This window comes from Lontra canadensis, unplaced genomic scaffold (genome assembly GCF_010015895.1).
Source record: "Lontra canadensis isolate GAN:19392208 unplaced genomic scaffold, GSC_riverotter_1.0 scaffold2, whole genome shotgun sequence".
Classification (NCBI taxonomy): Eukaryota; Metazoa; Chordata; class Mammalia; order Carnivora; family Mustelidae; genus Lontra; species Lontra canadensis.
In genome coordinates, this window is record NW_022630996.1 from 5,073,990 (window position 1) to 5,088,732 (window position 14,743).

At 42.2% G+C, this 14,743-nt stretch overlaps 1 gene segment (V, D, J or C); it reads right to left on the reverse strand.

Moving 5' to 3' along the window:
* Positions 1 to 12,752: 12,752 nt before the first annotated feature.
* LOC116872815 lies at positions 12,753 to 13,623 on the reverse strand. The segment is given in 2 exon segments: positions 12,753 to 13,060; positions 13,191 to 13,623. Coding segments are annotated over 2 exon segments (357 nt in total).
* Positions 13,624 to 14,743: the final 1,120 nt, after the last annotated feature.

Genomic DNA, 14,743 nt, shown 5'->3' on the forward strand with positions numbered 1-14,743 from the left:
TTCCCACACCTATCCCATCCCTACCGATCTGCTTTCTGTCAATAAAGGGTTGCTTGCATTTTGTAGATCCTCATATAAATGGAACAGAATAGTATGCATTTGCTTGTGTCTTATTTCCAACACTGTACTTTGAGACTCCTCTATATTATTACATACATCATCATCATTAACTACGCAGGCCACTTAAAGAGTGCATTTACTGAGAAGTTTATAAAATGTTTTACATTTTTAGAAGATTGTCAAGTTCATCAATAAAGTTGATACATTATACAAATTATACTACCCATTCCCTTATTCACAATGGTATCATATGAAAATAGGCTCTATTTTTCTGAAATTCAAGCTACAGTATTTGAATCTTTTTAAATTTCCAGATTGTTTTTGAAGTTAAGATAATAATTCACGTACCATAAAATTCACCATTTCAAATTGTACAATTCAGTGGGTTTTAGTATTTATAAACCTCTGTAAACAACAATACTATAGAGTTATAGAACGTTGTAATCATCCCAAAAGAAACTCTGTACCAATTAGAAGTCACTCTGCATCCACTCCTCTCTGCAGCCTTTGGCAACCATTACTCTACTTTTTGTCCCTGAGGTTTGCCTATTCTGGATTTTTATATAAATGGAATCACATACTATGTGCCCTTTTGTGCCTGGCTTCTTTCACTTAGCATGTTTTCTTAAGGTTCATCTATGTTACAGCATGTATCAGAACTTCTTTTCCTTTTATGACTGAATAATATTCCATTGTATGAATACACCAGACCTTGTTAATTCATCAATCAGTTGAGGAACATTTGAATTCTTTCCCTTTCTTGGAGATTATGAATAATACCCGAATAAGGGACTTGTATCCAAAATATACAGAGAATTTTCAAGGTTTTCTATATATATTCTAAATGCAAGTCCCTTGAGAGGTTATATGATTTGCAAATATTTCTCTTATTTTGAGGGGTATCTTTGCCTCTCTTGAGAGTGTCCTTTGAAGTTCAAATATTTTTTAAGTTTGAAGAAGTCCAATTGATCTTGGTTGTCTGTTGGTGGCATATTTAAGAAATCATTGTCTATTCCATGGTCTTAAAGATCTACACCTATGTTTTCTTCTAAGAATATTGTATTTTTAGCTCTTATATTTAGGTCTTTGATCAATGTTGAGTTAATTTTTGTATATGGTATGAGGAAGGCCTGCAAATTAATTCTTCCACACATGAATATCCAGTTTTCTCAGTACCATTGGTAAAAAAAGTCTGTTCTTTCTCAATTTAATGGTTCTGGCTCTCTTATCAAAAATCAATTCCCAAAAAAAGTATGGGTTTATTTGAAAACTCTTAATTCTGTTCCATTGATCTATTTGTGTATTCTCTTCCAATACAACAAACACAGTCTTGATTTCTATACTTTCATAGTAAGTTTTGAGATGGGAAAATATGACTTGTCTAACATTTTTCTTCTTTTTAAAAAGAAGACTTGTCTGTTTCTAGGGGAGGAGAGATAGCTGGAATCTTGAAATTTGACAGAGATCTAATTGATTCTGTAGATCAATTTGGGGGAGTTTTGCCATCTCAGAAGTATTAAATCTTTCAATCTATGATCATGGGATATCTTTCCATTTATTTATGTCTTTAATTTCTTTTAAGCAACGTTTTGCACTTTCCGTGTACAACTTTTTCATTTCTTTTGTTCTATTTATGCCTAGATATTTAATTATTTTGATGCATTGTCTCCCTGAGAAACTCTAATTGGCAATTATCTGCCCCTTAGTAGTAAAAGTGGAAATATGGATTAGTTTTTACTTCTCTAGAAGAGTATTCTTGTTATATATAACAAGATCCAGGTAAGTGGAGGCAGTATTAAAACAAAATTGTTAGTGAAAATAAAATAGATTACACTGCTTTTTAGATCCAGTAGTGCCCTCTGCTAGGGAGGAGTGAGGGGAGGAAAAGCAGGTGTGTGCCTCTTCTTGGACATCTTAGCGGGTGTATGCATGTGTTTGCACAAGCACATGTGTGTGAGCCTTGGAGTGTGGGGTGGCAGTGGGAAAGGCTATTGGCCATGGAAAGAAAAGAAAGGGAGTTTCTTTTAGTAATAAGAATATCCAAGTGGGTGTCTCAAGTGTTCTTCAATTTCAAAATGACCTTTTATTAAAAGTTCTTTTTCATTTTTATTCCTAGATTTGTTGACCATCTTGTTATTCTTGAAACCTAAGGGTATCTTCATGCCTTTCATCTCCCTCACCTCTCACAACAAGTAAGTGTTAAAATTTTGTCCATTCTGTATCTCAAGAGCCCATTCTCCTCTTTTTCAGTTAGGTCCCATTCTTGGGCAATCCTCAAGTGTTCAAGCAAGAGTCTTGCTGAGGTGGTTAGTCAGAATTTCCTACCCTCAGTATATGAGTACCCTTGATATAGGATCAAATTTTTGTCTCCAGAGACTGTCCGCCAGGTGATGTCTGAGCATCCGGGTGTGCCTTCAGCTAGAGTCCTTCTAGCTCAGTATACCCAGAAACCTCCCGTACCCTGCTGTCTCCTCTGGGTAACTGTCCATCCACTTCCCCTCCCTCTCCCTGCTTCTTGGCTATAAACTCTCATTTTTCCTGTTTGGAGCTGGAGTTGAGCCCGCTCTCTCTCCCTAAGGCAGCACTCCACTGCTGCGTTTCTTTCAAGTGAAGTCTGCCTTATCATTTTAACAAATGTCTGAATAAAATTTCCTTTAACCAAATTCAGTACAATATTAATAAGTGATTTACTTTTAACAGAGAGATGCTATAGTTTGTGTCATAATCTACAATGGCTTTCTTAGCTTACTGTCTGAACTGGGAACCTTTAATATGCGAAAGAGTGTGCTATTAATAATTTTCCCAGGATAACAGCTCTGAACCAGGGCTGCCAAGATAAACCAGAGCATCTGACCGCTCTACATGGTCGACTCTCTGACGCACTCCTTTACTGACATCTGATAACAGTGGGGGAGATGGCGGCAAATAGATACCATTTTCTTTGCCATGACCGAATTTCCAGTCTGCGTCAATGCTGAGGCACACAGCATTGTGCCTGATCCAGACTGCCGCTTCCAACCGGATCTTTCCTGGTTGTGTGTTATCAACGTTGCCAGTTTGCTCAATAATTGCCAGATGGTAGCAATATATCTTCCACAGCAGTCCCTAGTGGTCCCATGTGTGGGAAACATGGAGATATATCCTGAGTCATCCTCATGTCAAATCTTGGAGAGCAAGTTGTGCAAGTTTCTAATTTTAAAGAGGAGAATTCTGAGTCATAGAGGGGTGAGGGCTCTTTCCAACATCCTGCAGCTAAAAAAAAAAAAAAAAAAAAAAAAAAAAAAAAGCCAGAGTTTAGATTAGGAAGCAGGTATCCTGACTCCAATTCCACTCTCTGTGGATCCAAGATCTCAAGAGAGAAGAGAACCATAAAATTTGGGAAATCATAGAGTCAAACTCAATGCTCCCCTGGATTTGAGACTTGAATTTCCTGAAAGAGTCTCTGAGTGGGGAATACTAATCAGTGTTTCTTCTGCTTCTTTCCCCTCAAGAGGGTTGTGATTGCTGTTCCCTCAATGTTATTTCCATTAAATCACTGACCTTGAGAGACGGTCAGTCTTGTGGACTATAATAATGGATTATAATAAACCTGTAGTGGTCAACATTCTATTGTTCCACAAATAAGGGAGTCATTGGCCTCTGTGGAGGGAAAGAGTCTATAGAGGAGTCATGTTTGAGGGAAAATCAGTAGGATTTCTTAGATTTTTGGTAAGATGATACCAATATCAGATATCAGGTCTCTGTAGTCAAAACCTTTTTTTGCGGGGGAGGTTTATTTCCAAATTTGTAATCTACTGACTACCTAATTCTGCATTTTTTTTAGAGTTTCAGAAGCCCAGGTCGCAAAGCATGACCACCCTATAATTTAAGAGCTAATTTATAGTCTTGCCCTCCCCTACTTGCAGCTGGAACCACACAATCAACCTACTTCTTTGTTTCTTCTGAGGCAGAAGACTGGGAAGTGGCCTTTTCAAACATCTCCCTAGAGCTCAGGGGAGAGGAGAGGAGCCAGTGAGTTTTTGCCCTGGAAGGAACTGGCTCAATCGCACCTTGCCAAGGCCACCATCACAGAGATCACAGCTGAGTCCCGCATCTCCGAGGGATGGGTTTTAGGGTGGAAGACGTTCCATTAGGTCTTTCAGCTGAGAGCCATTCCTTGGGGATCCCAACTCAGCTGCCATGTTTTCATTTTGGAAGAAAATTAGAAACTCCATTTCCTGCCTCAAGATTCTGTGGGCACCAGTAAGCCAATATGTGATTGGAAATTGGATCGCATCTCAGATTCCTCCTCTGTCCCATCTTGGTGATCCTGTGGCTGGGGATCTGGATCTGGCTGACTAGAGAGTCTGTGTGTCCTGTGGGAGAAGAAAGAAGCCATAGAAAATGCACCTAGGAAAGCATCGACACAAATTCCCAAGCACTCCCAAGCTCGTTTACCCCCCAGGTGAAAGAGAGTCACCCAGCAGAGGAACCGAGTGTCCAAGGCAAGATCACTAGCAGGATGAAGCTCTCCAGCAATGGTTATTGATGCACAACAGCAGAGAGGAATGGATGTTTTGGGTTTATTTGGCTCCACAAGGTGGAATCTAGCTGTGAAGCCACAGTCCCTGGGAATACCCACCATCTCAAGACACCTTCCACGGGAAAGGGGGAGCCTTGGTCCAAATGTGTGACCTCCTGTTTATTTTGTTACATGGATGATGTAAACAGGTTCCAAACACAATTGAGCGCTCTCAGGAAAAATGAAGTTTTAAGGAAGACACAAGAGAAGGTGGAAAAGAGGAAAAGAGTGAGAATAACAAGAGCAAGAAGAAGATGGTAGAGTGTGCTAGAGGGCTTTTACCCATCTTAGAAAGATTGGCAGTAGTTCTCAAACTTCACCATGAGCAAGCCCCACCAGAGGCTTGGTAAAAGTAGATGTGTTCCTATAATCCACTTCCAGAAATTCTGACTCTGAAATTCTGATCCTGTCCTAGAATCTGTTTAATTTGTCCCTTAAGTGATACTGAGGAAGGAAGTTATTTCAGACAACAGTTTCAATGGAGATTTTTAATAGACCAAACTAACAAAAGAGAAGACCACTTAATGCGTTACATTAGATAATTAAAATTTAAGGAACAAGAAACATTTTTCTAGGAATGAGAGTAATTGGTGGATAGATTTAAGTTCTGGAAGCTACATTTGCAAAAGAGAATAGATGGGAAATAAGAACCCTAATTGAAAATGAGGTAAGTGAAGCTAAGGAAAGAGAAGTTTCCAGGCTTTGGGGTAAAGTCAATACTATGGAATGCTTCAAAGAGGTCAAGTAGGAGGAGAAAGGAACAGCATTTGGTCCAGCAAGTTTAAAATTTTAAGATTCAGGAGAATAGTTTTGTAAGAATGGAAATATTCCACAAAAAAGCTGAAGACGGCACCCAGAGGAATAAATTCCTCTGAAATGAAAGCGAAAGTGTGGGTCACTAACTGTGCATTGTTACTTGGAAAGGAACAGAAATGGACACTCGAGAAGACTCACTTTTGAGTGCTGGAAAAGGAAGCTGAAATAAATAGCCATAACATGAGGTAGACCAGGAAAGTGAGAGCTTATGTTTCAAGAGGTCAGAATGAAATTTTGCCCGAGAAATGAAGTAAATTTGGACTTGTGGGGGTAAGACAACCAGGTTCCACTTATATTGAGATAAGAACAGAAGTGACTAGAGAGAATATATAAACTTGTCTAAAGCTGAGTGGTGGGTGGTGTAGAAATGAACAGGTTTTTTTTAAGTATTTTTTTAAAGATTTATTTATTCATCCCATAGAGAGAGAGACAAGGGGGAGGGACAGAGGAAGAGAGAATCCTAAACAGACTCCCCACTGAGTGTGGTGCCTGATGTGGGGCTCAATCCCACAACCCTGAGATCATGACCTGAGCCGAAATCAAGAATCAGATGCTCAACTGACTGAGCCATCCAGGCGTCCTGAAATGAACAGTTTTATAAACAGGATGGATCATTAAATCTTAACAGAGGTAGTTTGAATTCTGTGTCTGTTCTATGTAATTGCAGTGACTTCCCCAGCTAGAGTTAATGCAGGAGTACCTCTTTCCCTTCTATTGATGTCGAATGCCTTGTCCATCATTATAATTTGGATCACATACCAGAGGATTTTTCAATTGTCTGCACATCAGTTTTCAATTGTCTGCACATCAGTTTTCAATTGTCTGCACATCAGGTATTTTTCCACCGAGGGCACATTAATCTGTCTGTTTCCTTAGCTCCATAGAAACTAATTACTGACTTAGTAGGGTGTGAAGTTATCACACTGAAAATTAACATGCTTTTTGTATTATCTGGATTTAACTCCTTGAAAAGAAATTAACCAGAGTCTTACTTGATCTGACATTATTCTAAAAACTAGGGATCTCGATCCCCTTTCTAATTACTTCTTTTTTCCCTATGTTCTCTGTATCTAGTACTCCTCCCCTGTAATGGATACCTACTAGGTATACTGGTACTAGGTGTACTGGCCCCTATCTAGAAGATTCCTGTCTTCAAAATCAGTGATCCGTAAGGTCAAAGTGACAGGCCTCCAGCTGCTGTGTTGTTTGAAATAATCCAAACCCCTTGGCTAAAGCTGAATTTTCCAAGAATATGCTCTTGAGTAAAACAGGATCAAATTGTTCTCTGTTTTCTGGATTTGTGACCTTACATGAGAGAAAGTCAAGTTGGTCCTTTGCAACATGGCAGGGGGGACAGACATTGGAATCTGTGATTTCTGTTTGCTAGGAGACCTAAAAACTGGGAAAGACAATTTATAATAATGGGGAGAACAATGGGACCAACAAGGTGGAAAAAGAAGTAAGAGCCATCAAATCAGTCCTGTCATGGTTCCAGGACTTTATTCTACTTCGCTCCTGAGAAATTCCTGTGTTCTTGTTTTGGGGGTTCTATGGGACATACATATAACCTTGCAATAAATTCCCATTTGGCTTAAGCTAGCTCTATTTAGTTTCTATTATTTCCTTCCAATCTAGTATGACAGCTGCTTCCTGAGCCAGACCCACAAAGTTTGTGTATTAAGATTAGCTAATACTTCACACTGTGGATTCACTGCTGGCACAGAAATACACGGCTATATCTTGCAGCTCTGTAGGCTCGATCTCGAGGCTACAGGATGCGTTTTGGGGACACGCAGCTGAAAATCTCTTCTCGGGCATTCCTGTTTTATCAAAGATGGCATCTTTCTGGAAAGAAATCAAGAACTTGAACTCTTTTGCTGGGATCTGCTGATACCAGTAAACAAAACTGTGTCCTTTTATTGGGACACAATGCTTTCTGTCCTTTTCCTTTGACCAGGTGTCCTGGAGTCTGGGTGACTTTTGCATGGAGGGCACCTGGGAAGAAAGCAGACGGAAGTTGGAGGCTTAGTCCCTGATGGAGTCTGGTGACAGGAAGGAAAGGCTTAGAGCTGGGGGCTGACAAGTTCAGAACGGGGGTTACCTGCATTCAAGAGCCAAAGGACCACGGAGCAAATGAATACTGGGCACATGATGGTGTTAGGGAGAGAAAAGAGGCAGGAAGCTTTCTCTGAAGCTTTTCACACCCCTTCCCCCCCCCCAGAACCAGCTACTCTGTGACGTGGTCACTTCACAGAAACCAACAGTCTTTGCTGTGCTTGTTGCTCTATACAAGTAAAAAACAGAACAAACAAGTAGAATATAGGAAACAATCATACGCAGTCATTAGTGTCTGTGATTATTCTAAAGCAAGAAAAAAATGGGGCCGTGTCCAGACACGGTGAGGGGGAGACACAGAGCAGGACACATTTTCCTAGTCAAGGAGACAGAGGTTTTGAGTTTGAGGGAACACAGCAGCGGGAATCAGTAAGGAAGACTACCGGGGAGGTAGAATATGCTTATGTTCAGAGGGACCATAGTGAATTTTTGTCTAAGGAGGAATCAGTGTCTGTATAGGATGAAACTGAAAAGATTCACCAGCCTCCCCAGAGTAGCCATCCTTTCTCAGTGGGACAAAATCACGCCAGAGCAAGAGGTGATAAATGACAGCTCAGGGCTGGCCCCTGCTTGTGTACAGTTTTACTGGGGTGAGAGGCACTTCTGGAAAGGCCACACAAGGAGATTAGGATACCGTCTTCCCAGAGATAGAAACCAAACTGCTGGACACTTAGGAGCCACCACTGAAAGTCTTTGAAGATTATTCCCAAAATATACAGCAAATGAGGAGCCACTTATTTAAGAAAATCTAATTCTCAGTCACAGCAGTGAGACTTTGGGGCATTTGAGCCATGTCTCCCTGCCTCCTGCACTCCTCCCACCCCCAAGCTCAGTGTGGTGGAAGCTCTAGTCTTTGTGTGTGTGGCTGAGGACACAGGGTTCCCTCAGTTTCTCCCGGCACAGACTACCAGCTCGTTTCAACCCCACCAGCTCTGTGATGTAGAAACTCTACTCCTAGCAAGTGCAGCCCAGGGGTCTGAGCTCCCTTTCTCCACCCAGTGCTCACACATAGGGTGGACCCCCATTCCAGAAACAGCAGGCCAAGAGTGCAGTCCCCGATCTTTCTCATTCTGCTTTGCTCATAGCATGGAGGTTCCACACTGGGAGACATAAGTCAAAAAGCGTAGGGCCTACCTCCCCACCCTGAGAGAAGAGGGGTCTCACTGCAAGAGAGGGCCAGCGTCCCCACCCCCATCTCTGGAGCCATGGTGCAGAGATTCTGCCCATGGAGAGAGGCAGGCCCCAGGGACAGGGAGTCGCATAGCTCTGCTTTGACCTAACGACCTGCCATTCTTGCTGAGATTCTCTTGGAATTGTACTGCAGCCCACGACCTACTTTTCTTCCTACATAGCCTCCCTCGTCCCTTTTTCTTCCTTTCCTCCCTCTTCCTTCCCTCTCTCCTTACAGATGTCAGATCTGCATCACGGCATGATGGTCTCCCAGCTTCCTTCAGCTTTCTTCCCATTTTCTCAGCTAAATGCCCTGCATGATTGACTCAAGCTTGGCATCTACTTCTTGGAGGGTCTGAAGTAATGGTTCTTTCTTAGGTTGGTTTGGGTCCTCCATAGGGGTCACAGTCTGTAGTAAGTTCTACTGAAGTAACTGTCAGTTCCAGAAAATAATTGGTGTCTATAAATCCATCTGATGGCCCTGGACCTTCATGGAGGTTCTATTCTTACAAAACGTTCTCTTTTGGCTGCTGGGAAATGAAAGCCCTGAGCATAAATGGGAGAGATCAGGAGAGGCTGCAGCTGGGATGAGACATCATCCAGAAGGAAGCCACTCCTTACCATGTAAGTGGAATCGTGCAGCACCTGTCTTCTTGTGACTGGCTTAGGTCATTCAGCAGAATGTTCTCAAGGTCATTCATGTCATCATGTATTGCAGGATTTCCTTCTCTTTCAAGACTAAATAACATGCCATTGTATGTATATACTATATGGTGGAAAATTTTAAGAGGGTAGATCTCATGCTAAGTGTTCTGGCCACGATAAAATATAAGTAAAATAAAACAATGCAATACAATACAATACAATACAATACAATACAATACAATACAATACAGATATCACTCACGCTTGCTCCCCAACTCTCTTCAAACTCCTAGAGCATCCAACACTGTGGTTTTGTGTGTGTTTTGTAGCTTTTTCTATCAGATTTTCCTAAGACTTCATTTTATTTTTTTAAAGATTTTATTTATTTATTTGTCAGAGAGGTAGAGAGAGTACAGGCAGGCAGAGTGGCAGGTAGAGGCAGAGGGAGAAGCAGGCTCCCTGCAGAGCAAGAAGCCCGATGTGGGACTTGATCCCAGGACCCTGAGATCATGACCTGAGCCAAAGGCAACCGCTTAACCGACTGAGACACCCAGGCATCCCCTCTCCTAAGATTTTAATTTCCTCCTTCCCTAGGTGTGTTCTCACACTTTTACGGACCATACCTACTAGAGAACGAGACAGTTCTCTACTGCTCTGCTTGGCTACAGCAAATCCACCGCCTTCCTCCTCCCTCCTCCCTCATCTGGGCAGTAAGAATCAATCTGGTCACAAGGAACCCAGAGCATCTGCATCTCCAGCTCCGGGCCTCATGCTTCATCTGGGCCTGGAATGAACTGAATCTTTGCTCTTCACTTCTTTCCCCTCTTTCCTCAAGAGGATGTCAAGTGTTCACATCACCTAAAGAATGTCTAATCTGTCCCCTGGTTGAATTCTTTTGCCATTTAGCTCAAGATACATCAATTTCCTAAATCTTGTCATGGAATCACAAATGAGGGAAGGGGCTCTGAGACATTAGCCCCAACATCTCCTTTGACAGAAGATTCTGAAACAGGCAGAAGCATAGGGACACAGCCTTCACTGTTTGTAAGGAAAGAGGTGTGGACATACAGTGAGCAAAAGAAAGGAAAACAGATGGCTGTAGTGATGGTGGGTGGCTCAGATGACAGCATTTAGCTTCTCTGAATTTTACTTAGTTACCAAATCAGATCTTGGGTAGTACTTCTTGGCCTCTTGATTAAAGAGTTGGAAGCATATGATGCTGTTGATGACCATACGAGGCGATGTGGCGAGCCACTGCCTAGTAGGAATATCTGTGTGTTCTTCAGAATTAAGATGAGGACACAGTTCCAACCTCTGAAGAAAGCATCCTACAGCTCTGCTTTTTGTTTTCTGAAATGATGATATATGTATTTATTCGATCGGCCATCATAAGTATTTCAGTCTCAAGGTGTCTGGGTGGCTCAGTGGGTTAAAACCTCTGCCTTCAGCTCAGATCATAATCCCAGGGTCCTGGGATTGAGCCCCACATTGGGGGGTCTCTGCTCAGCAGGAAGCCTGCTTCCTCCTCCTCCTCCTCTCTCTCTCTCTCTCTCTCTCTGCCTGCCTCTCTGCCTACTTGTGATCTCTACCTGTCAAAAAAAATAAGTATTTCAGTCTCTTAAAGGCCATAAGACACATACTGGCTTTCAGAAAGCTGTTCTAATACATTCCAGAAACCCCTTTTATTTCAAACAAGCTGCGGTATTTGATATTTTCTAATAATATTAAAAATGTAGGGCAAAATCTAGTCATTTTAATATTTCTTTTAGAGTACCACATCTATTGTTTTGATATATTTTAAAAATTTTATTTAATTTTTTCAGTGTTCCAAGATTCATTTTTATGCACCATACCCAGTGCTCCATGCAATATGTGCCCTCCTTAATACCCACCACCAGGCTCACCCATCCCCCCACTTCCTCCTCTCAAAAACCCTCAGTTTGTTTCCTGGAGTCCGTAGTATCTCATGGTTCATCTCCTCCTCCAGTTTCCCCCAATTCACTTTTCCCTTCCTTCTCCTGATGTCCTCCATGTTATTCCTTATGCTCCACAAGTAAGTGAAATCATATGATAATTGACTTTCTCTGCTTGACTTATTTCACTCAGCATAATCTCCTCCAGTCCCATGTTGATACAAAAGTTGGGTATTCATCCTTTCTGATGGCTGCGTAATATTCCATCGTATATATGGACCACATCTTCTTTATCCATCCATCCATCGAAGAGCATCTTGGTTCTTTCCACAGTTTGGTGTCTGTGGCCATTGCTGCTATGAACGTTGGGGTACAGATGGCCCTTCTTTTCACTACATTTGTATCTTTGGGGTAAATACCCAGTAGTAAAGACCCCACTTAAATACCTGCCACTTAAATGCTTCATAAGCAAATTTATATCATGCACCATAGTTAAATACACTGTGAATAACACATGTGCCAGGCAGTTCATTCAGCTTCATGTCTGGCATAAATTTGTAGCAGTTTGAATTTTCCCTACTTGACCAGAAAACCAGGAGACTACAGCAGGGTCTCTGAGGGCACTTTCCTCCCCTTAGAGCAAGGATTCATGAGAGTGGGGCCACCTCTTGTCTGGGCAGGCCTGCCCTTTTTCATAGTTCCAGGTCTCCAACTTATATTAAAAAACAAAACCGTTCTTTTTCCATTGATCATATCACTTGATCTTTATTTTTTTAATAATTTTTTAAATTTTGTTATAAACATATAATGTATTATTAGCCCCAAGGGGGCAGGTCTGTGAATCGCCATGTTTATACACTTCACAACACTCACCATAGCACATGCCCTCCCCGATGTCCATAACCCAACCACTGTCTCCCTAGCCCCCTCCCGCCGGCAACCCTTAGTTTGTTTTGTGAGATTAAGAGTCTCTTATGCTTAAAAAACAAAACAGCTTTTATTTTTTTTAAAGACTTTATTTATTTATTTGACAGACAGAGATCATAAGTAGGCAGAGAGGCAGGCAGAGAGAGAGAGAGAGAGAGAAGCAGTCTCCCCCTGAGCAGAGAGCCCAATGCGGGGCTCGATCCCAGGACCCTGAGATCAAGGTAGAGGCTACTGAGCCACCCAGGCATCCCACAAAACAGTCTTTAAAAAGTTCCTATTTATGTACCAAAGAGAACAGAATGAGTGGCTAAGGTGATCCTGGGGAAATACCACAAACTGAACGCTGGGTGAGTGTAACCACTTTTCCACTCTTGGCCTAACTGTCAGTGGTTTCCGTAGGTTTCTGCCCAGCTTCTCTACAAACGAAGGGATGACCACCATAAACCCACTTCCTACTGTTGTTGTAGGATGGGCAGGTGGGTTGATCTAGAGGAGGATCTTGGATCAGGGAAAAAGAGAGGTTTATGCACAGGGGAGAGGTAACACTACAGCTCTGTGTCTTTACTGCTGGCACAGAGATACACTGCTGAGTCCCCCAAGCCTGGCGAGAGGATGTTGAGAGAACAGAAAGAAGTTTTGGGCCAGCTGGCCTGGAAGTTATCAGAGGTGTCTACTTCTTTGTTAAGGTCTGTATCATAGAAGTAGAGGAGCAGCTTTGGGCCTTGGTTCAGCTTCTGTTGGTACCAATACATGCTGTCATGATTCATATTCTGAGAACAGCTCAGATTCACTGGTTTCCCCACCCTTGTAACCTGGTATTTTGAGCTCTGGATGACCATGGCACCCATGGGACCTGCAGAGGGAGAAAGAAAATATAGAGACAGAGTGAAGAAGGAGATTGCTATTGCTGCCATGAAAGAAAGGTACAAAACTGAGGACAAGATAGCTCTAGTCAAAAGACGTATTTTCTGACCAGGACTCACCTGCTCCAAGGAGACAAAAGGCCACACAGTGGAGCAGCCCGGGAGCCATGGCAGGACCAACAGGAATGGAGCTTCTGTCTGCTCCAGACTCTGATCTCTGGGTGGAGAGATGGGGGTGCAGTCTCTCTGGTCCCTGACAGGTAGATCTGCCTGCGATGACTGCTGTTGGCTTCACCAAGGCAAAGGTCACTCCTTGTTGTGATCTTACATACAGCTTCTGGCTTGGCAGCAGAACCCGGGCTTGGCCAGATCACGTGTGGAGCAGAGGTGGTGCTTCCTCATGTTGCCTCTCTTCCTATATCTGCCCCATGCTCATCTGGGCCTTTCGCTCCTCATTTCTTACACCCTGTAAGGCAGGTCAAAGGTTCCTCAACACAGGAAGAGCTTTTGCTAAACTATTATTTATGAACCTCTTGAGAGAATGTCTTTGTGTCTTGCTGTTGGCATCAGAGATGGATGACTGATGGCTGCAAATGATTCCCACCTTAATATAGAAGTCAAGCCCTGCAATTCCTCTATTTATACCCACACTGCAGAGAGTATCAAGGACATTCTCTACCACTCTCTGCTATCAGTGACACCATAATGCCTCCTTGTGGCCAATAGAAAAGCGTCTAGAAGCATCTCTCCTTCAGTCCCTGTATTTTCAACTCCGACTCTGAACTCAGGGTGCTCTCCAGGTTCCACCTGTGTTTCCCCTCCTGGGACCCATAGTGTTCCTACTCCAGGTAGCAAGGTAGATGGCCATAGTCCTCAGCCCAGTCCTTTCCCATCTCTTAGGGATCACCATACCTTCTTGCTCGATTCATAATGTTTTGAAAACTGTTGTTTCATATATTATGTTTGCTTGTTTTAGCTGTTTCAAGTAGGAGGTTAAATCGACTTATGTTGATCCATCTTGGGTGGAAGCAGAAGTCCACACCCAGGACCGTATGAATTTCTTCCTGTTGGGTCCCCAAGAGTTTCAGTGGTTATAGACCTTTTTGTCAGTTTCTGGACATATGGTTTCCACCACACAGGAAGGGTAATATTTTGTTCCACAAACTTAAAAGACATAGTCTAGAATTTCAGTTTCTCTCTGTTAACTTTTCCGTTTTATCTAGCACTTAAAGTCCTGACCAAACACTCACTTTTCTAGCCAGATTTCAGGGTCTTTGTGTTATAATAACTTTTGGTCTATAAAGCCTGTGACAATTTGGAAGCTTCAGGATGAATGCAGGAGATGTCATTATAGGTCCTGTGTCATCTCTATCATATGGGCACTAAAAGCCAGCCTCAACTGTGAGGCCTAGATTTGGACTGAAACCTGGTAGGTTCCCATAGCTTTGGTTCTTCTTTGCTCTGCCTATAAATTCTCTTTTTTTCTTCTAACTGGTGAATTTCTTTTTCTTTGTAGATTACCTATATTTTGTGTAGTAGGTGAGCGGTATTTCAAATTTAGAAAGAAAAATGGACAAAGACAAGGGTAACTATCTTCTTCCTGTTCTTCCTCTGTAGTTTCATCCTAAATAATCAGAGGTACATTTTACAACTTCCTCCTTCCTTTGTACAAA